Source organism: Oryctolagus cuniculus, chromosome 5, assembly GCF_051225735.1.
Source record: "Oryctolagus cuniculus isolate XC-2025 breed Fujian yellow rabbit chromosome 5, ASM5122573v1, whole genome shotgun sequence".
In the NCBI taxonomy this organism is placed as follows: Eukaryota; Metazoa; Chordata; class Mammalia; order Lagomorpha; family Leporidae; genus Oryctolagus; species Oryctolagus cuniculus.
In genome coordinates, this window is record NC_142871.1 from 97,091,275 (window position 1) to 97,115,212 (window position 23,938).

Below are 23,938 nucleotides of genomic sequence, written 5' to 3' on the forward strand. Positions count from 1 at the left end.
GGTACTTTCATTTTCTAGGGAAGTCACTTTATTTGAATCCATTTACTTTTGAGGAAGATTGTTTTAGATGTTTGGCTTTTGCATTTTGCTGTCTGATAATTAAATATATTTATTTGAATGGTTTACTAAAGTTAGTACTTGGTAGATAGAATGAAAAACATTTCACTGGAATTTTTACATTTTCCGTATATGTGTTTTACTTTTTTTCAATTTAATATTTTTTCTTTTGAGATAACATGTAATTTGTATCATTGTCAAAGGCTTAATGGCTCTACTAACTAAAGGGTTCAACAAATAGTTACTGGAATATTTTATAACTTCAAAAATCTATTTTGTTTCAGGTTTATATCTGCATGTACTTGTATTTTAAATTTATTGCTTCTATGTAGAGTAGACATTGGATTTAGTCCTTAGAACATTGGTCATGATGCTTGTGTCTCATATCAGAGTGCCTGGGTTTGAGTCCCAGCTCTTCTACTGATTCCAGTTTCCTGCTAATAAGCACGTTGGGAGGCAACAAGTGATGGCTGAAGTAGTTAAGTCCCTGTTACCTGCATGGGGGACCTGGGTTGTATCTCAGCTTCAAGCACTGGCTTGGCTCAGCCCTGGCTAGCCATTATGAGTTTTCGGGGAGTGAACCAGCAAATGGGGGAGCTCTCTATCTCTGTCTCTCTAAATAAATAAATAAATAAAATTATGGTTCAAATTATTTTGCACGTTTTTAATAATAAAACACATTTAACTGCAGAAAATAAATGCTAATTATCCTAATATTTCATTATTTTTTTTCTGTGAGATACGAAGCATTACCAAAAATGCACGTACCTAAACCTTACTGACTTTCTATGCTTTGATAAGTAGTTAGGACTCCATTTGTCTAAGCATGTATGCATGTGTTGTGTTTGTATGTTTGTCTGAGTTCGCATTGTTCTGACATTCTTGGTAACTTGAGCATATGCTAAAGGACACAAAGATTCAGAATAGGCATGAAAAAGACCAAGTGGTACTTTCCTCTTCCTGAAAATTGAGCTTAAAAAAATTATTCTTCAGGGAGCAAAACTGCTTTAATATGCCAACTTTATAAATTTTCTGGTGCTTCAGATTTTCTCAAGGACAGGATGGCTTTGGTAACCATGGGATATGGTTGCCATCTAGTGGTTATAGGTGCTCTTGCACCAAGATGGACAGGAAAATGCCTTTTAAACAAACTTGAAAACAAATTTGGAATTTAATTATTTAGGCATGTTTCAATGGAAATAGCTTATAGATTCAAGACATCTTTAAAAGTCCATTGTTTTTCAATGTGGTGAGAAACTATAAAGACACAAATAACTTATGCTTTACTCAGAATGTGGAGAATCATGAGAGATTAGTAATGATTGAGAGCTTCATTAAATATCCTCACACAAATAAAAAAACCTTATTTAAGAACTTCTCTTCTGTAAAGGTGACCAACCTCCAATTCATTCTTCTGTGGGCTGTTTGTTTCTTCCCAAGTTTGAGTAGTTTTAAAGGGCTTTTCAGGGAATTACAGTAGGTTATTTTGTCTCAGTATTCATTGAAAGAATTTTGTTAATTTCCAAACTGAATTTACTGTATTGGTTCCTAATTAAGATGATACTCCTTTTTAAAAGTATATCCATCCCCTGTGTTTCTAGTATGTAATTTTAAAAATTTATTTTTATTTTATTTGAAAGGCAGAGAGACAGAGACAGACAGATGGAGTGAGATCTTCTATCCACTGGTTTACTCCCCAGATGCTTGCAACAGCCAGTGCTGGACCAAGTCACCAGGAGATCTGAACTCAATCCAGGTCTTCCACATAGGTGGCAAGGACCCAAGTACTTGAACCATGATTCGCTGCCTCCCAAGGTATACATTAGCAGGAAGCTGAAATGGAAGCAGAGTAGCCAGGACTTGAACCCAACACCTGCATGATGTACTTTTTTTTTTGACAGAGTGGACAGTGAGAGAGAGAGACAGAGAGAAAGGTCTTCCTTTGCCGTTGGTTCACCCTCCAATGGCCGGCGCGCTGCGTCTGGCGCACCGCGCTGATCCGATGGCAGGAGCCAGGTACTTATCCTGGTCTCCCATGGGGTGCAGGGCCCAAGCACTTGGGCCATCCTCCACTGCACTCCCTGGCCACAGCAGAGAGCTGGCCTGGAAGAGGGGCAACCGGGACAGAATCCGGCTCGCCGACTGGGACTAGAACCCGGTGTGCCGGCGCCGCAAGGCGGAGGATTAGCCTAGTGAGCCACGGCGCCGGCTGTGCATGATGTACTTTTGACCAGCCACCCCTCCAATAAAAAAGTTTCCCATGTAAACATTTCCTTTTTACAGGTTAGAAAATTTACATGGTTTGTGTAAGAAAAAAGGGTACAGTTTAGAGAGGAGACAGAATACAAACTTGCAGACAGACCGAATTTTTTCAAAGAAAATAAACTCACAGAGGTCAACCAGCTGCCAGTGTGCACACAGAGTGAACATGTGGCAGAGGGCCCAGACCCCAGTAGGTTGGGCCTTTTTATATCTTAGGTGGGATAGGAGTGGGGGTGGGGCAGTAGGTGGAGGTGAGCTTCCCCATACAGATTCTTCAAGATTGGCCCACTGGCTTCCAAACTTGGGGAAGAATACAGTGGGTGGGATGAGGAGCAATAGGGTGTGAGACTGAACTGGTCTCTTTTTTTTCTTTTTGAGAGAGAGAAGTCTTCCATCCGCTGGTTCATTTTCCAGATGGCCTCAATGGCCAGAGCTGGGCCTATCTGAAGTCAGGAGCCAGGAGTTTCTTCCAGGTCTCACATGGGTGCAGGGCCTCAAGGACTTGGGCCGTCTTCTACTGCTTTCCCAGGCACATTAGCAGGGAACTGGATTGGAAGTGGAGCAGCTGAAACTCAGACTGGAGCCAGTATGAGATGCCGGCACTGGAGGTGGCGGCTTTACCCACTACTCCACAGCACCAGCCCCCTGAACTGGTCTCTTGACAGAAGGCAGGGGTAACAAGAACCTAAAATGGCTGAGGCTTATGTCCTTGTTCCATCAGTTTGTGCTTGAAAATCAAGCTTTAAGTGATTTTTTTTATGAAAGTAGCAAATCAAATAAAGCATACTTACAGTACTGGATTCATTTCATTTATGATAAGAATATAGAAAATATAACTGGCAACCAGGAGAGAGAAAGTTTTAGTCACTCAAGATGCCTTTTTAGCATCTTCTAAATAATTGTTATGTATGTAGGTTTACCTTCCTTTCCCAAGTTATTTTAAAGGTGCCTTCATTAAATAAAGTACTTTTCTAGATTGTTATAGTGATCATTGTCTTAGTTTACTAATTTGTTAATCACTAATAGTATATAGTGGCCTATTGATAAATTCATTGTATTCTGGTTTAAGTTCAGAATTTACTTGGACAGTAAATGCCAGTTTGATCATTATCCCTCTGAAAAGTTGGTAAAATCAGGTGATAGTCAATCAGAGTTAGAGGAAATTTTAAATTGAAAGTAGCTCAAAGTAGACTAATACAGTCATTGTGGGTTTTTAAATATTTTTATATTTTCATTTTATTTGAAAGGTATATATATTGAGAGAGTCAGACAGACAGAGATCGATCCTCCATCTTCTGGTTTGCTTCCCAAATGCCTGTAACAGCCAGAGCTGGGCCAGGTCAAAGCCAGGAGCCTGGAATTCAACCTGTCTCTCCACCTGAGTGTCAGGGACCCAAATACTTGGGCTGTCTATCACCTGCTGCTTCCTAGGGTGAACATTAGTAGGAAGCTGGATTGAAGGTGGAGGAGTAGCTAGGATTCAAACTAGGCACTCTGATGTGGGATGCAGATGTCCCTAGCTGGACCAAAAAGCTCATCCCACTTACCCTGAGGGTTGTTTTATAGTGTAAATGGTACTTTTTTGAAGGCTTTAAGGATAATTTGAAAGTTTACTCTTGGATTTTTGTAATATACTTTCTTTAACCTTATTTATAATTATATGATTTTAAATTACTAAGAACTTGCAGAAAATTAATACTGTTTCCTGCCTTCACAAATTGTAAACAAATTATGAAGTCCAAATTACAGTGCTTTTATGTAAACAGAAAACAAGTTTATACATAATAGTTTTTATATGAAAAAAATTTCCCCTCTGTTTCATTAGGGCAATGTGTTTATGTACTATGGACTGTCTAATTTCTATCAAAATCATCGTCGTTATGTGAAATCTCGAGATGATAGTCAACTAAATGGAGATCCCAGTGCTTTGCTTGTAAGTAAAATGAAATTTGAAACTATAGTATCTGTGAAATAAGAACATGTGGTGATTGTTGTTAGAGATGTCAAATTATTTAATGATGTTAGAATGAAATTAAAATATTGACATTTCTAGTTTACTTACAATGTATTTTTCCTGGAATTTGCACAGATGGATGACGTTGGACAAGCAAAAGACATATTGCTACCTGCTTGTTTCTACAAGTGTCTTTTGGGTTTTTGCTTCATTTATCTGTTTGCATTGGAATTTTGATGAGTCTAGCATTGTGAGTGTAGAATGTGTTCTGTTTGAGTTTGTTCATTATTATACCAGATCAATATATACACATAAGCTACTTTTGATTTCTGGGATTGTGTTTTAAATTTGAATATGGATACTCTCGATTTTTTTTTTTTTTAACTTGTTCAGAGTAAGACCAGTCAAATTCAAAAGGTAGAGTACTGGAAAGCAATCTATGAAGCTTTTTGAAAAATGCTGATTCTTTTCTTACAAACTGCAAACTGAGATTTTAGTTTAGACTAGAGATTGATAAACTTTTTCTGTAAAGGGCCAGAGAGCTTTTGGCTTTGTAGTTCATATGGTTTCTGTTGCAGTTACTCTACTCTGCTGTTGCAGCTATAGGTAACACCTAAATGAATGGGTATAGTTGTGTTCCGTATTGCGGCTCTTACTCCATCTCTGGAGGTCCTGTCATCTTGTGGCCTGCTGGTTTTCTGTGTGCTCTTTGGTGCAATATAACTACTTTATGTATTTACTTCATTCATATCCTGTTCCAAGTCACCACTCTTTGCTTTGCTTAAGTGTCCCCCACTCATCCAATCTTGCCTCTTGTTTCCAGCCCTTTCTCCACTTAGCAGCCATATTGGTCTTTAATAAAAAATGCAAATACCACTTCCCATCTTAAACTCTTTCAATCACTTGTTAACACTTGGAGCAGTTATACATAATCCTGAATTTCATCACTTATCATTCTCCCTTTTGGTATGTTCTAAGTTTATTCACCTTTGCTTCCTCAGAAATACTTTCTTAATGCAATATGTTGTTCTCATTGTTCAAAACTGTGTTCTTCCTGCTTTCCTCATAGCTGGTGCCACTCTTTTTTTTTTTAGGTTTTAACTTATATGACACTTCCTCCAGAGACAAGCATCCCATTGCCATAGATTTTGAAGTAGCTTTTCCTACCCTCTTCCCATTAATTACTCACATAGCATATTTATAACACTTATTATAGTTTATAATTATGTGTTTATTTACTTGTTTATTATGTTTACCTAACCATATTATAATCTCATGAGGGCAGGATGACTTTCTTTAATTACCATATACCAAGTGTTCCACTAGTGCTTAGCACATGGAAGAAATTTAATACATATTTGTTGAACAAATATAGACATCATCATGGCTCTTATTTCGTATTATGGTTGATTATGCATGGGTTTATTTTCTGTGTTATATTTTGAATTGCTTAAAATATTTTTATTTGTTTTCTTCTGGGACCTCACATGGTATATGCTGTATGTTAGGTGCTCATTAAATTGCTTTTCTAAGACAGTACATGCCAAGTACTTAGTATTACTCAGTTTAGTACCTGACACATAAGTAGTAAATATTTTCCTTTCTTTTAAAACCAATTTAAGAATTTAGCAACTAGAACGTAGTTGTCCTATATACTTATTTACATTTAATAACCTTTTAAAAAAGAAATCATAATTTTCATCAAAATATTCAGAAAGTAACAAGTCAGTTACATATTATTTCTCTTTATAGTCTTAGAGTACCAACTTTATCAATATGGAAGGCTTAGGGACCAAAAAGAAAATATTAAAGAAACATTATGAAATTCTTGGCACATATTTTGTTTCCCTTCTCTTGTCTTTTCTACTTGCAGAGTATTTTTTCAAGTTTCTACATAAAGAATATAGATACAAGTCAGGTTTGGTCAGTAATGGAATAGCCAAAAAAGAAATAAATAGGATCTAGTTAGTTCCAAATTGAGGTTACCTTGATCTCTTTTGTGTTTTCGAAATGTGGATTAATGTGGCCTGAGAGTCCCAAAACAACCCTGATATACACCTAACTTCAGACGTGGTACACTCTTTAGTTTAACCCTGTAATTACTACATCTTCTTGAGATCTTCAGTAGGACTATCTTAAAATCAAGTATGAAGGACAGGCAAATAGTATGCCTTGCCAACATTTTCATTTTCTTTGTATCTGACTGTACAATTTAAAAATTGGTATATTCTAGGAATCTGCATTAGACTTCTATCTTCCTTCTTTTCTTAAGACATGATATTTAACCCAAAATTACAAAATTTAAATTATCTCATTGGGTATGTTCACTTTATAATTGTTTACCAGTTTAATCAAGGGACTTACCCCAGGATTTAGAACCTCAATTCTCTTACCTTCCAATTTAAAATCCCTTTTATTATATCACAGTTGGATAGACAATAGACCATTTCTTAATTTTTCCTTAGAAAAAAGTTTTGTGGTTATGGTTTTTATTTTGATTTGAAAATCAAAAAATGTTAATTTGGTATATGTGTCTATGACAGAATATATATAAGTAAAGATTACATTATAAATATAGTAGTATTAAGGAATATATGTTGAGTACTTAAATGATATTATTTATGTCCTGTTTATATTACAGATTCATTTGTATGTATTATAAGAGAGGAAAATACAGGAGCTGAATTTTAATCTATAATTAGTGATGGCTGATAGTCTTCCAGATGCCAAAAGTAATAATTTTTCTCTTTGTTTCCTTTAAAAAACCAGAATCCCAGTAAGGAATGTGAGCCTTATCGAAGAAATGAAGATAAACCAATTGCTCCTTGTGGAGCTATTGCCAATAGCATGTTTAATGGTATGATCTAGACACATAGATATTGGTATAGAACTATATGAAGGGGTCTTCAAAAAGTTCATGGAAAATGTATATTATGAAAAACTATGCATGGATTTTGAAAATTTTTTAGCATAATAAACATATATATATATATATGGTTTATTTATTTATTTGAGAAGCAGAGTTGCAGAGAGAGAGAAGGAGACACAGAGAGAGAGGTCTTCCATCCACTGGTTCACTCCCCAAATGGCTGTACTGGCTGGAGCTGGGCTGATGTGAAACCAGGAGCTGGAAGCTTCTTCTGGGTATCCCACGCTGGTGCAGTGGCCCAAGAACTTGGGCCGTCTTCTACTGCTTTCCCAGGCCATAAGCAGAGAGCTGGATTGCAAGAGAAGCAGCCAGGACATGCACTGGTCCCTGTATGGGATGCTGATATTGGCATCCACAGGTGGAGGCTTAGCCTACTATGCCACAGCTCTGGCCCCATAAACTTATCTTTTTTTTTTTTTTAATTTTTTTTTTTATTTTTTGACAGGCAGAGTGGACAGTGAGAGAGAGAGAGACAGAGAGAAAGGTCTTCCTTTGCCGTTGGTTCACCCTCCAATGGCTGCCGCGGCCAGCGCGCTGCGGCCGGCGCACCACGCTGATCCGATGGCAGGAGCCAGGTACTTATCCTGGTCTCCCATGGGATGCAGGGCCCAAGGACTTGGGCCATCCTCCACTGCACTCCCTGGCCACAGCAGAGAGCTGGCCTGGAAGAGGGGCAACCGGGACAGAATCCGGCGCCCTGACCGGGACTAGAACCCCGTGTGCCGATGCCGCAAGGCGGAGGATTAGCCTAGTGAGCCACGGCGCCGGCCTAAACTTATCTTTTAATTCCATTTTTTTCTGTGAACTTTTTGTAGTACTTCCATATAATTATTACGGTTTGTATAATCTTATTACAGATTTGATAGCCTGGTAAACATGAGTGAAACTAAGAAATTCAGCCACTTTAAGATAAACAACAGTTAGGTATTGAATGGGGAATTATAATCCTTTGACTTTATTTTAAGCATTCTTACATTTAAGAATCAATTTCTTTCTCTGAGAAGAAAGAAGCAAATATATTTTGCTAATATTCCTGTTTCACATAAGATAAAAATAAAAGCCAGGCTTTCTTCCGACTGAATTTATTTATGCTATTAAAAAAGAACTATATGAGATCATTTAAAGCAGCACTGTGATAGAAAAATAAGGTGAACTGCAAAGGTGAGCCATGTAAGTAATTTTTAAGTTTTCTGTAGTGGTTACATTAATAACTGTAAAAAGAAACAAGTGAAATTAATTTTAATATTTTACTTAACTCAGTATGCCCCAGATATTATCACTTCAGCATGTAATTGTTTATAAAAGTTATTGAAAAATTTTATATTCTGTATTTTCTTTAGAAGTCTTTGGTTTCTGGCCAGTGCCGCGGCTCACTAGGCTAATCCTCTGCCTGCGGTGCCGGCACACCAGATTCTAGTCCTGGTCGGGGCGCCGGATTCTGTCCCAGTTGCCCCTCTTCCAGGCCAGCTCTCTGCTGTGGCCAGGAAGTGCAGTGGAGGATGGCCCAAGTGCTTGGGCCCTGCACCCGCATGGGAGACCAGGAGAAGTACCTGGCTCCTGGCTTCAGATCAGCATGATGTGCCAGCCGCAGCGCGCCAGCCGTGGCTGCCATTGGAGGGTGAACCAATGGCAAAGGAAGACCTTTCTCTCTGTCTCTCTCTCTCTCTCACTGTCCACTCTGCCTGTCAAAAAAAAAAAAAAAAAAAAGTCTTTGGTTTCTGATATGTGTTACATACTTAGAGAATATACTCATTTGTATTAACCATAAGTGCCTTTTGATTACCATATTGAGCAGTGCACAGAGAGAAATGGATAAGCCAGGAGTTATTAGGCACATGATTGAAAGGAATAAAAGAGAGACAGATTTACCTTGTAATTTTATTTGAGCTAATATTAAAACATTTGATTTTAGGCCGGCGCCGTGGCTCAATAGGCTAATCCTCCACCTTGCGGCGCCGGCACACCGGGTTCTAGTCCCGGTTGGGGCGCCGGATTCTGTCCCGGTTGCCCCTCTTCCAGGCCAGCTCTCTGCTATGGCCAGGGAGTGCAGTGGAGGATGGCCCAGGTGCTTGGGCCCTGCACCCCATGGGAGACCAGGAAAAGCACCTGGATCCTGGCTCCTGCCATCGGATCAGCACGGTGCGCCGGCTGCAGCGGCGGCCATTGGAGGGTGAACCAACGGCAAAAGGAAGACCTTTCTCTCTCTGTCTCTCTCTCTCTCACTGTCCACTCTGCCTGTCAAAAATAATAAAAAAAAAAAAAAAAAAAAAAAAAAAAAAAACATTTGATTTTTTTACATAGCATCTAGCCATATAGAAATGTGACTTAGAACTGTGTTGAGGGAAGGGAAGTCTATGTAGAATTATAAAGTTGCTTAATTTAATTCACATTTAATAGAGAATAGATTTGTATGATATGCTTCCTCTGTCACAACCACATTTGGGGCCAAATAACCAGATACTCATTCTCAGAATAAAGCAGATGTTACAGATTTTTAGTACATATTTACTAGTATTTTTCTTTTCTTTTATTTAGATACATTAGAATTATTTCTGATTTCCAATGAATCTGATCCTACACCTGTACCTATTCCTTTGAAAAAGAAAGGTATTGCTTGGTGGACAGATAAAAATGTGAAATTCAGAAATCCCCCTGGAGGTGAAAACCTGGAAGAACGATTTAAAGGTAAAACATTACTAATATCTCTTTAAAAAATAAACTAGTTTTCATGAAGTATCTTAAATTTTCTATCTTTAGAATCTTAAAATTGTTTTTTAAAAAAGAACAAACTTTCTTTCCTCCACTTCGTACCAAGTTAGATAAAAATTCTTATGTATTATGATTCTGAAGGGAATGTATGCTTTTAGTCATAAATCCAATTTCTCTAGTGTTGCATTTAAGTAACCTGCCTTTTTGGTATGTAGTCAGTATTCCTACTTAGTATTTTCTTAATTGAGATATCAACCATATAGCAATTTTTTGTTGTTACATAAGGAATAGATTTTCCTCTAGATTGTAATACTTCTTTAGAATATGAGTATGTGCCTTCGAAATTAGAAAAATATTCCAGTTGTGTTGTACATCTTTTTTAGAAGTGTGTAAATTTTCATTGAAAATCTTAATAGAATTAAATATTTTGTCTACATCTCCCTCCCCTGCTCTTTTTTAAGGTACAACAAAGCCAGTAAACTGGCTTAAACCAGTATACATGCTGGATTCTGACATTGATAATAGTGGATTTGTAAATGAGGATTTTATTGTTTGGATGCGTACTGCAGCATTACCTACTTTTCGTAAGTTGTATCGTCTTATAGAGCGGAAAAATGATTTACATCCAACATTGCCAGCCGGACGATACTATTTGAATATCACATACAGTATCCTTTTCTGGCTATATGTACAGATTCATAGAATTTGAAAGGATTCTAGTCCAGTCTTAGCTCAGTTGTGTGATACATTTCTTTGTGCTTGTGTTTTGATATCTGCATTTTTTGAGTATATGTATATGTATGAAATACATCTTTTAATTTTTGTTTCCTAAAAATGTCTTAAATTTGTATATACTTCATAGTAGGGTTTGAAGCAGATAATTTGGTAAAATTACTTAAAATATAGGTGCTTGAGCATAATGTGAATGCTAGTGAGTTTATATAATACTAAATAAAGTTGATGGTACTGGGCTGTTTTAGTATACATTTTTAGATATTGAATGGCAATGGGTGTGTTAACTCATAATTTTTTCATAATTGTTTATCTTCATAATATCAAAATATTTTTATAATTGACTACATTGTTCTACATTAATAACTTAGGTTCACGTTTAGTACTGATGAAATATTTATTCCATTCTGATGGCATTTCAATACTGTGTTAAGTACTTTTCTAATATTATTTTGTTTAATTCAAGCAGTAACATGCAGTAGGTATCATCTCCATGTCATAGACAAGAATACAGGAACAGATAGCATTTGAGTAACTTACAAGTTACTTAGCTAATAATTAGAGTTGGGGTTCATGACCAGGCTATTGACTCAAAAAGGTCATGACTCACCTTTAGCCCATACTATAGGCTGTATCCCTAGCTAGTTGCCTCAGGTAGTCAGACCAAGCCATCGCTGTGTGGATGTAGTTGTTTTTTAGGAGGGAAATATTGGATAGTTTCCTCTGAATAAAGTTTTTAATATCTTTTAGTGTATGGTTCATTGTTTATATAAGTATATAAGACTACTGTGAATGAAAAGATTCCCAAATGATATCATTTTAAATCATTGCATTTTTAATTTTCCATAATCCAAATGAGCCATAAATACATGGCTTTGGTTTTATAATGTGTCAGTGAGTGGTTAAATTAATAGCCTTGCTTTCAAAATAATGCTTACTTTTATATCTTATTTTCTTGATGTTGTATTTGAATAGGCAATTGAATATGGCCTGATAGCAGCAGAAGATGGAAAATAACCTAAGCTTTTGAGACTAGGCCCACATAGGAGCAATTTTAGAGCTAGTTTCAGGTACTATAAGAAAGAATATTATCGTGATGGAAGAGCCAAAAATAGAAGGATAGTTCTGTGTATTCCCAGGGCTTCGAGCAGGTTAAGCAGATCCAGATTCTGACAGGTCAGTGAACAACTTGGAGCCATTTGGGGGTTTATATCTCCTTTACTCACAGTGGTGGTAAGAAATGTACAAGGAATAGCCACTTGCCCCCGAATGCCATGGGGGCCACAAGAGATATCTGCCTTTGTGTCCATGTGGCAGTTGGATGCATGCATGGAGACATCTATACACATCTGCACTTAGCCATACACAGCTGCCTACATGTGTCCTCATGCATCCACTGGAAACCATATTGACCAATAGCTACACTCACCAATAGCCAAGCCAAAATCCCCCTCCCCCCATTTGCTTAGATGGGTTTACAGACAATACTGACTGCCTGGAGCCAAAATGTTACCTAACAGGGCTGTGGGCAGCCAGCCAAGCAGGTAGGCCTGTCGGTTACCATAACACTGATTATAGGGGCACGGAAATAGGGGAACACAGAGATAAGAAGGCAAGGGTAAAAGGCATGGGAGCTTGATAACTTTACCATAACACTGATTATAGGGGCACGGAAATAGGGGAACACAGAGATAAGAAGGCAAGGGTAAAAGGCATGGGAGCTTGATAACTTTACCTTCCCAAGTTCATCTCCTCAACATTCTGTCACAATTATCATCTGAAAGATCTAAAAAAAGCAAGGGTAAGTACCAGCCTATAGGCTAGAGTGCAGTAAAGCAGAATTTGGGGGAATTCATAGTTAACGATGATTGTGTTCAGGAAGTCTGCAGCAGGACTGGGACAGTGAGAGGAGAACTGTCAAGAAGAATGCAGGGTCTCTCCCAGATAGACAAGGCAGAGATTAGGGCCGGTGAAACATCAAGGGTAAATTATCAAAATTAGGTATAGGGTAGGCATTGTGGCACAGCAGGTTAAATCACTGCTTTGGATACCTGTATCCCCTGTCTACTCCACTTCTGATCCAGGTTCTTGCTTTCAGTTACTGGGCATGGGAGGCAGCAGAAGCCAAGTATTTGAGTTCCTACCACCCATGAGGGAGACCTGGATGAAGTTACTGGCTACTAGCTTCAGTATGGCCCAGTCCTGGCTGTTGCAGGCATTTGGGGGAGTGATGGGAGATACCTATCTTTTTCCCTTCCTCTCTTTCCTCTCCTTCCCCTCCTCTTCCCCTCCCCTTCCCCTCCCCTTCCCCTCCCCCTCCCCTTCCCCTCCCCTTCCCCTCCCCTCCCCTCCCTACCTTCCTTCCCTCCCTCCCTCCCTCCCCCCCCAACCTGTCTATTGTTCCCTCTTACTTTGTAACTCTGCCTTTCAAATAAATAAATCAAACTTTTTTTTTTTTTTGACAGGCAGAGTGGACAGTGAGAGAGAGAGAGAGAGAGAAAGGTCTTCCTTTTTTCCGTTGGATCACCCTCCAATGGCCTCCGTGGCTGGCGCGCCACGGCCGGCACACTGCGCTGATCCGAAGGCAGGAGTCACTTGCTTCTCCTGGTCTTCCATGCAGGTGCAGGGCCCAAGCACTTGGGCCATCCTCCACTGCACTCCCGGGCCACAGCAGAGAGCTGGCCTGGAAAAGGGGCAACTGGGACAGAATCCAGTGCCCCGACCGGGACTAGAACCTGGTGTGCTGGCACCGCAGGCAGAGGATTAGCCTATTGAGCCGCAGCGCCGGCCAAAACTTTTTTTTAAAATTGGTATAAAACGAGAACTAGATACTAGAGTTAATTCAAAAACACATTTTTATTATTTTTATTTTTTTCTTAGGGTTGGGTTAGAGAAAGAGAGATCAGCATGGATGATTTTATACTATGTTCCTCATTGTTTTGGGTTAATTAGAGCTCTTAAAATAATTCCTGCCCTAGGTTAGAATTGATTTGAAGGTGCAAGTGTTGTGGCACAGCCAGTTAAGCCACCACCTGTGATACTGGCATCCTATATGAGTGCAGTTTTGAGTCCTGGCTGCTCCACTTCCAATCCAGCTCTCTGCTGATGTGCCTGGGAAAGCAGGAGAAAATGGCCCAAGTGATTGGGCCCTTGCACTCCTCATGAGAGACCTGGATGGAGTTCTAGGCTCCTGGCTTTGGCCTGGCCTAGTCCTGGCTGTTGCAGTCATCTAGGGAGTGAATAAGTGGATGGAAGATGTCTCTCTATCTCCCTCTGTAGCTCTGCCTTTCAGATGAATAATTTTTTTAAATTGATTTAAGAAATCAGACAAATGGAACATGCTGTTTGTAGTCATAGGGTTCCATCTGTGGAGATAGAGACTTGCAGAAGCTAGGAAAACAGATGGGGCCTAACACTGCTTAAAGATACGTGTTTGAAAAAGTTGAAAACTTTTCACACAGGGACCTGGTTCTATCTTTTTCTCTGTCCTAACTCTTGCCAGAATTCTAGAATTGTTCCATGTAGATAATTCATACAATACACTGGTATTCCCTGTTTTAAATCTCTCTACCAGACACAAATCACATCAACTCTGTGTAGTCATCAACCCTGAGTTACAGCGTGCATTTTGTCTTTGCTCCACATTAGCAGGTTAAAACTCTGGTGTTAGCCAGCGCCGCAGCTCAGTAGGCTAATTCTCCATCTTGTGGCACCGGCACACCGGGTTCTAGTCCCAGTTGGGGCACCAGATTCTGTCCCGGTTGCCCCTCTTCCAGGCCAGCTCTCTGCTGTGGCCAGGGAGTGAAGTGGAGGATGGCCCAAGTGCACCTGGATAAGCACCTGGCTCCTGCCTTCGGATAGGCGCGGTGCGCCGGCCGCGGCGGCCATTGGAGGGTCAACCAACGGCACAGGAAGACCTTTCTCTCTGTCTGTCTCTCTCTCTCTCACTGTCCACTCTGCCTGTCAAAAAAAAAAAAAAGAAAAAAGAAAAAAAAAGAAAACTCTGGTGTTGTGCTTTTTGACCTTGTGCTCAGAGTCCACTCATAGTCTCATAATTCTATCTTGTTATACATGTTCTATGAGTTCACAATTTTTAAAAGGTTGAGAGGGACTTCCAATTTTTTGATTGTTTCATTTTTCTCCTGCTCTGTCACTGTCTTCCTATAAGGACTTGAACACTGTTCATCTGAAGTATCTTTTCGTATTAATTTACTTTGAAACTTTTTGGCCCTTCTGTGTAATGAGAGCAAAAACACCTAGAAACTATGCAACCCTTAGGTTGTTTTGGTAAATTATTTTGGCTCTTAATACTAACATTTAATTTGCCAGATTAGCCTTTAATATAACATATATAATTCCTTTGTGATTTAGAACATATGAGTAAGGTATCTGTATATCATAGAATTAAAAAGTGAATTACAAGTAATTAAATGCTAACTCAAAATTGTGTTTTAAACATCAAGTAACTAGAAGTGGAAAAATCTTCCTATACCCTCTTCAGATTATCCTGTACATTCTTTTGATGGACGAAAACGGATGATCTTGAGCACTATTTCATGGATGGGAGGAAAAAATCCATTTCTGGGGATTGCTTACATCGCTATTGGATCCATCTCCTTCCTTCTTGGAGTTGTGTTATTAGTAATTAATCATAAATATAGAAACAATAGTAATACTGCTGACATTACCATTTAATTTTATATTCTGAAAACAAATCTACTGCATGTGCGTCAAGGCCAGTCCTATTCAACCTAGCTTTCGAATGCTGATGTCTGGTTAGTATGTCATTTTGAACTTGGCACGTAACTTTTTTTTTAAACAGTCTTTGTCCTTTGCTTCTTTCCTATGGATGAGTTACAAAAATATATGACGGGTATAAAAAATTAGCCTATATGGATCATATCAACACTGTAACTGCTGAAATGGCATTCTGATGTTTGCTTTTTATTGAGACGGGCCACGTGATGCATAGAGCCTTTTTCATGTGAAATGCGTCTACTGCTTAAATGTTTATGCTGTGTTGACAATATTCTATTGACGTATGATGCTGTATATGTGTGCCTATTGTGTGAAGAAAGGGATTACAAACTGTATGAACATAATGACTTGTTAACCTTTCAGAATACAGAGTTACAGAAAGATGAAGAAAGACCAAATCTAAATAAAACACTTCATCATTTTCATGTGTCATGTGTAAAGGCTTAAAGTACCATCTTTGTTGAGGTGGTTCATGTATTCAATTTATCCATTACAGTTCTTTTTTAAGCTTAGCTTTGATATCAAAGGACATGCTTGCCTTGTCTAGCATAGGAATTAATGCTCATGTCTGAAGAGATTAGATAGGTCCCAGAGAAGAGAATTTAAAATTATTCTTCCCATTTGATGAAAATATTAAGGTCAGGAACCCCAACTCACTTCAAATCTTTTTCCATGTGATAATTTCCCTTGAAGCCTATACTTCCTAAGGGAAGGAAGAACATAGGTGAAATAGGAAAACTACTTGGCAGACCTTCATCTTCTGCCTCAACTCTAAATCATATGTATAGCTCAGAGGAAACTGTTTTTCATTTATGGGGTATATTTAATATTCAGAAAATTACTTCATCATTGGAAATACCTCAAGCTGTTTTTATTTTACAGGTGAGTGCTTTGGCTTAAGTACTAATATATTCCAGAAATTTTTGAAACCTTAGTTTCCTCTGTATTTCATTCATTTTTTGCATAAAGGTCAAATGTGGATGTGTATACACACATTCTCTTTAGTTGAGGTACCAATTGTTTTGGTTGGTTTTTCTAGACATTCTTTGAAAAGGTGTTCTATAAATTTCCTAATTAAATTCTGGGGATTTTGGAGAATGTACATGATAAATTATAATATATGTGGTTGAAGTTATTTTATTTTCTACTAACTGGAATTATTTTAATATTCCTTATTGAATAAATGCTGTAATTTGTTTGCTATGGAAATTATTCTTGAAGTGAATGTAAATTTTATTTTTTCACATGCATGAAAATGTATGTATTAATCAGAGGTGACTTAATTGCATTGAAATTCTTTTTTTAAACTAAAATAACTCCTCTGTTTATGTAGAAGAATGTCTGTTTATTCAGAGTTTGTAATGATTTCTTTCAGTTATATTTTAAATCAGAAGGCCTGGGTAATTATCAGTTTTAATTAATATATGCTTTTTTAAATAAAAACAAAATAATGTAATGGTTAATAGTAGAAATGTGCCACACTTCTTAAGTTTTGTGTAACATAAAATTCAGTTAAAAGAGCTTGTAATTTATAATGACTTTTAACTGGTAAAAATATTACTTGCATTAGTTACTTGATTGTTAGAGTATTCTTTGTCTACAAATATTGTTTTGTCAGTTCTTTAGAACATTATTTAATCTGAAAATTGTCCCTCTTGCATGTGGCAGTTTATTTTCTGGGGTGCATCACTGCAGGGCAGGAGGGATTTCTTCCAGTCTTTCCAGATTGAGTCTGCACTGTGTGAGGAGGACTACCATCCTTCATCTCTTTCTAACTGGGGGACCAAAAGTGCCACTAAAGCAAAGTAAAGAAGAGCCCTTCCAACACTTGTTCATCTGTGGAGAAGATGGAATCTTAAAATACATACGGAGTTTTGTCAGTTTTACAAGTACATTGATGGCTTAAGTTCTTCCCTGTCACCTGCTATTTGATCTTTAAGGGATTCCTGTCATTAAATATGAAGAATATGGAACATTGATATAGCCTCTGTGAAGCATGGCAGGAGGGAAAACATTTCTTACAGGTTTAATGCTCATCTTATGGATGCATTGTTATTTTTAACTTTCAAAGAGTCATAATGTATTTTAAGGCAACTAGGTTAAGTAGAAGGCATGGAAAAATGCTTTAGTATATTTTGACATATGAAAAGTTTGCCAGTTGAAGAAATTATTCAATAAGGAAAAGCTAAGAAATGTCATTTAAATAATAATACAGTTTGAGAATAAATGAGTAAAATTAACTGTGTACTACCTAATAGAGAATCATTCAACCGAGAGAGGAGTCAAGTGAATAATATTTGCTTATTGGTTAGTGACAGTTTATTTGTAACATTGATTATATTAAAAGATAACATTCTGTATTAATAAAAATGAGCAAAATTAATTTTGCCATGTTCAAATGTCTTGCTAAAATAATGGTGTCTCCATGTTGTTACTGATGTTTACCACTCAGTTTTAACCCAGGGTAAGTGAATCCAGGATTTAACTTCTCCATGCCTAGATTTGATAAAGTGTGATTCACTGTTTATTTATATTTATTAATCACTCTGACATTGTTAACCATAAAGTTGATCTAAATTACTGAAAAACATCTCTTCTTACCTAAAAGTGGTCAGATTGTCACCTAAGTTACAGACAGACTGACTGAAGTCTAGTAAATAGAGAGGCAAAGATAATGAAAATAAAGGAAACAGCACAGAGGAATTGAAAATCCTTACTAGTAAGGGGAGCTGTTAAGAGGTATGGTTAATGAATGCTGTTCAGCCTGCTATCTCCTGTCCTCATGGAAATATTATTGCCATTGAATTATTATGTGGCATTTCTTTGTTACTTATGCTGTAAAGTTGTGTTCTTTATGAACATAGCTATTTTGAAGGGAGGGTGGAGGGAATAAGGCAGTGCTCCTGTTAAAGGAACTTTGATGTGTGTCTGTTGTAGAGTTTGGATGATGGTGGAATATTTTGGAACCCCCTTTTAACCCATGCACCATTCAGTAAGCATAAAAGCCACATTTCTCCTAATGTTATTTGAAATTTGAAAATAAATATATTGTCTAAAAACAAATCAGACCATGGTGACCTTATTTGCTTATATATATCTTTAAAATTTATCACAGCAATATGTGTGCACAATTTAATCAAGTAGTGAGTTCTGAAGGCTTTCTAATAATGATAAGAAAAACAGTCCTAGCTTGAACTTTACTTACTTCCAGAGACAACCTATTTAACTCCAAAAGATGCTTCTTCTGTTACCTGTCTCAGTGTATGCCCTTCCTTTTACTGCTTGATCTAAGTTTTGATAATACTCCATGATGATTTATCTTTCAACACATATACATTGCTTTTTCTTTAGCTTAACCAAGGAATAATTAGTTGGCAGGTTAGCATTCATAGTTACATCTTCTTTTTTGAAAATTTATTTATTTATTTGGAAGTCAGAGTTACAGGGAGAGAGAAGAAGAGAGAGAGAGTGGTCTTCCATCCACTGGTTCACTCCCCAGTTGGCTGCAATGGCAGGCCGGAGCTGTGCCAATCCAAAGCCAGAAACTAGGAGCTTCCTCCAGGTCTCCTACATGGGTGCAGGGGCCCAAGGACTTGGGCTATCTTCCACTGCCATAGCAGAGAGCTGGATCGGAAGTGGAGCAGCTGGGATTCGAACCAGCGCTCAGATAGGATGCTGGCACTGCAGGCAGTGGCCTTACTTGCTACACCACAGCACCGGCCCCACTTATATCTTAATATTTGGTAAACACATTAAGTATTGTTTAATTATGGCTATGTAAATATTCTGTTAGCAAAAACAGTATAGCATGATTACATTTTCTTTTGTGTAATTATCTTTTTTTCTGTAACTAATAATAAGCCTGATTTTTAACATAACCTGTTGCAAACCTATCTTGATATTTTTTCCAACTAATGTGTCAAGTCCACCATGTTCCCATCACTAGTTTTAAAGGGGTTCTGTACCCAAATAACAGATAAAAGTCTCTGTTTTTACTAGAGATATTCTGCCATAGCCCATTGCTAACTATACTGATTATTCTTTTGTCTCGATATGAATTCTATTTCTATGACCTCTCTTTGCCATCCATGTGTGTTGAGTCTTCTGTTTCCTCCTTTACTTCCCTGTACTCTGAAGTACTTTGTAAAATACATAGCTTCCTAAGAAATGACATTTGAAAGGTAAATCTCCTGAGTCTTTATGTGCTAAAATAAGCTTATTCTACCCTCATATTTCAGATAGTTTACATAAGCAATTTTAAGTGGAAAATAATTTTCCTTCAGAATTTTGAAATTATTGCTCCATTCTTGTATACTTTTCATTGTTGTTTTTGAGAAATCTAATCCTATCTTAATCAGATATTGGGCTTTTTAGATAGATGGGGAATTTTATTTTCTCCAGTTTATATGCTATTGTCTCTTTTCTTTCAGAATTCTTTGGTTTGATCTTACAACTTTAACTTTTGTCTATTCTTTTTTAAAAAGATTTATTATTTGAAAAGCAGAGTGACACAGAGAAAGGGTAAAAAAAAAAAAAAAAAGAGAAGGGAGAGAAAGAGAGAGATCTTCCATCTGATGGTTCACTCCCCAAATGGCCACAGCAAGCCAGATCTGGGCCTGGCTGAAGCCAGGAGCCTGGAACTCCATCCTGGTCCCCCATATGGGTGGTAGGGGCCCTACTTGGATTATTTTCCACTGCCTTCCCTGGTGTTTTAACAGGAAGCTGGATTGGCAGAGGAAGTGGAGAAGCCAAGACCTGAAGGAGCCCTCTGATATGTTGCCATGGAAACTGGCAACTTAACTCGCTGTGCCACAACACAGGCACCAACTTCTTTTTATTGAATTTGTAATTTATTTTTAAGAGCATTTCAATTTCCAAGACTTCTTTCATTTCTGTTGTTTCCAAAATGCCCTAGCCTTGGTTCATAGAGAGAATATTTTTTCAGAAGAGATATATAGATGAATGTATACTGTTACTTTTCTTTCTTGCTCTTTTAACACCAAGATTTTTGTTATTTTAAATTTGTGCACATAGGCAACTTTCCTCGTATTTCTGGCTAGTCCTGGCAATTTGCTATATGTGAGTGGACCCCAAAGGACTATTTGAAAGCTTTCTGTTATACCAAGTGCCTGAGAAGTGATAGCCTTCACCAGCACAGTGCCACTCAGCAAATTGTTACCTTGTTTGTGTAAAAAATAAGTAATAAATAGTTGACAGGTCAGCATTGGTAGGTAATCCATATTTTGAGAAGCGCTGTACTAGGGAATGGTTGCCAGGTTCCTTTGGCTATGGGCCTTTTGTTTGAGTTGTAGTTCTCTAGGCAAGAATTCACTAGACTTCTGTGGAAGGAATGGGTTGTGGGAGGGTCTGTTTCTTCCTGCTTTTAACTCTTCTTCTTCCATTTCTTCCACCCACCTCCTGATTTCTACTGCATGTATTTCCTTTCGTCTGTTCCTCTGGGTATCCCTTCCACCTACTTGTCTCCATTAATTTCTCTGAATAAAAATGTTCTGGGTCTAACTGGGACACAGTGTTGCAGATGAGGCATCACATTCGTGTGGCTAAGAGGGTAGGGAAAAGGTCTTCAGGATTTGACCATTCTGTTATATGTAATTTTTAGTTGTGATTTTCAGGACTCTGCTGTGATTTAACTTTTACTTCCAAATCTGAGCTGCTCAGGGCTTGTGGTGCCAGTCAGCACTTCTCATTGGTATCCCTCTTGTAGTTCCTTTAGATTGCAGCTTCCTTTGTCCAGCTCAGTATAATTTCATCAGCTTTCCATCTTCCAAAAATTTGTTAAAATCACTTGTCTGTTGGTATTTCTAGTGTATGCTTTTGGGCTCCTTTTTTTTTTTTTTTGAAAAAAAAAATGTTAGGTTATATAATAAACTTTAAATTTTTCTGGTAGTATACAGTTTTGTGAGTTTTATCACCATGCTAGGATACAGAACAGTACTATCACTCCCAAGAAACTCCCTTATGCTATTTCCTTCTACGCATAACCCCTGGCAGCCACTGATTGTTTTCAATCCCCATAGTTTCATCTTCTAGAATGTTATAAGTGAAATCATAATCTTTTTGGAACTGGCTTCTTGTATTCAGCCTTTGAGATTCATCTAAGCTGATGTGTATCATTTTTTCCTCACCTTTTTGATTCCTTTCATTTTACTGGTATGGGGAGGAGAAAAGGGAAACTCTAGTGGCCAGTCCACTGTCCTAAGTCACAGACATCTTGAAGCAAATATACCCCCCACCTTTTGGAGGTTTTATAATATTTTTGAAAAATCTTAAAAGATAAACATGCTTTGTACTTTGAGTGATGATATTAGGAGCCTATCTGGCTATCTGTCACAAGCTTTTCTGTCCAGGGTAATGTAGAAGAAGATTCAACTCACCATGAAGCCTGATAGGCCACTTTTTGTTTCAAGTACCAGAAATGCAGGAAAAGTAGTTTTATAAATATGCTCTTGTATCAAATTGCACTTGAGCTCCCCCTTTTTCCCTCTTGCCCTTGAAAATAAATGGACTAAAATAATGCCTTGCATGTGTTGTTACAACAAAGTTTATAAAATGTAGATTATGTTTTATTGTCATATTCAACTCCATTCGGGCGTTCACATCATGATTACAGTGTCCTGTGTTCACTGTCATCTGTGTCTGAAAGATTGAGTGCAGAGAGTGCAGGTTTTAGAAGCAAGCTGATAGGCTCTTATACTTACAAACTGTATCTTCAGATTGCTTGAATTCCTGTGTCCATGAAATAGGAATTTTGATATCCACCTGACAGATTTTGTTTTGAGGAATAAAAAAAAATGATAGATAAAAGCCATTCACCACAAAGATAGACATAAGTACTCAATGAACAGTTCCCAATTCCTTCCTGTCAAATGAAGTAAATGAATCCTTATATTGATCTTTATGCTCCATTTCATAGGGATGAATTTTCCTCTTCATGTGTGGCATCTATGATTAATTCTATTGATTTTATTCCTACTCATGTTCCTTAGTTTCCTTCTTAAATTCCTTATTTAGGCTCACCATATGAAATACTGGAAATTTTTTGAGATTATGTTCAGTGCCCTTTTCTCACCTTACACATATTCCTTAAATAATCTCAAAATCATAATCATTTCTAATACCATTTTTACATTGACTTTTTGTCTTGTTGCTTGACATCTCCTGCAAGCCCTGGGCTGTTTACTATTCATATCTTGAGAAATGAATATTGATTAGATTAATGATGGAGAAACTGAATTGGTTAGACCAAAACAGGGATCATCTCACACAAACCTGAGATTCCTCAGTTACATTCCTTCATACAGACTATATGAATATATATTAATATAGAATGGTTAGTCTTACTACTTACAAATATAAGTTAGACACCTTAGCTCTCCTCTCCAGGTGCCCAATTGAATAAGTCACTACAGTGTCTTAATATTTAAAGGTTCTTTCTGTTAGTTGGGTCTCCAATCCATCCTCTTATGTATGAGGGAATCATCAAAACGTTCATGGAAAATGCTTATTAAAAAACTATAGGGGAGGCCTGCGCCGCGGCTCAATAGGCTAATCCTCCACCTTGCGGTGCCGGCACACCGGGTTCTAGTCCCAGTCGGGGCGCCGGATTCTGTCCCAGTTGCTCCTGGCTTCGGATCAGCACGGTGTGCCGGCCACAGCGCGCTGGCCGCGGAGGCCACTGGAGGGTGAACCAACGGCAAAGGAAGACCTTTCTCTCTCTCTCTTTCTCTCTCACTGTCCACTCTGCCTGTCAAAAAAAAAAAAAAAAAAAAACTATAGGGGAGTGGCATTGTGGTGTAGTGGGTAAAGCTGTTGCCTATGACTCCAATGTCCCATATGGGTGCCAGTTTGAGTCTGACTGCTCCATTTCCTGTCCAGCTCCCTGCTAATGGCCTTGGAAAAACAGCAGAAGATGACCCAAATACTTGTTGCCCTGCCACCCATGTAGGAGACGTAGATGAGGCTCCTAGCTCCTGTCTTCAGCCTAGCCCAACTTCAGCTGTCGGGGCCATCTGGGGAGTGAACCAGTGGATGGAAGATCTCTGTCTCCCTCTCCCTCTGACTTTCAAATAAATAAATAAATCTTTCAAAAACAAACAAAGGATGGGGCTTTGGCCCACTGGTTAAGATGCTGCTTGGGTGTCCACATTCCATATTGGAGTGGCTGGGTTTGAGTCCCAGTTCCACTTTGGAGCCCAGCTTCCTGCTAAAGTTCACATTGGGAGGCAGTAGGTGATATCTCAAGGTGGTATCCTTGCCATCCATGTAGAACAACTTGATTGACTTCTGGGCTCCTAGCCCTGGCTGTTGTGGCCATTTGTGGAGTGGATCAGTGGATGGGTGATCTCCGTCTCTCTGACCATCAAGTAAAAATTAAAAAAAAAAAAACATATTTCAAGAAATTTTTGTACCAAAGTAAGAATCTTTTGATTCATTTTCCTACAGACTTTTTGAAGTGCCCTAGTATATCCTCTTATCTAAATCTGTTTGCTGCTGATACAGTTCAGGTTTTCTTTTTT

At 38.1% G+C, this 23,938-nt stretch overlaps 1 protein-coding gene across 1 annotated transcript in view; it reads left to right on the forward strand.

Moving 5' to 3' along the window:
• Window positions 1-18,464, forward strand: part of CDC50A (cell division cycle 50 P4-ATPase accessory subunit A) — a 50,923-nt gene extending 32,459 nt beyond the window's left edge. The window contains exons 3-7 of the mRNA XM_002714534.6: window positions 4,145-4,252; window positions 7,043-7,130; window positions 9,738-9,887; window positions 10,373-10,579; window positions 15,145-18,464. Of these exons, the coding sequence (XP_002714580.3) occupies window positions 4,145-4,252; window positions 7,043-7,130; window positions 9,738-9,887; window positions 10,373-10,579; window positions 15,145-15,338 (747 nt within the window). The 3' untranslated portion in view covers window positions 15,339-18,464. The remainder of the gene's footprint in view (window positions 1-4,144; window positions 4,253-7,042; window positions 7,131-9,737; window positions 9,888-10,372; window positions 10,580-15,144) is intronic.
• The last annotated feature ends 5,474 nt before the right edge of the window (window positions 18,465-23,938 follow it).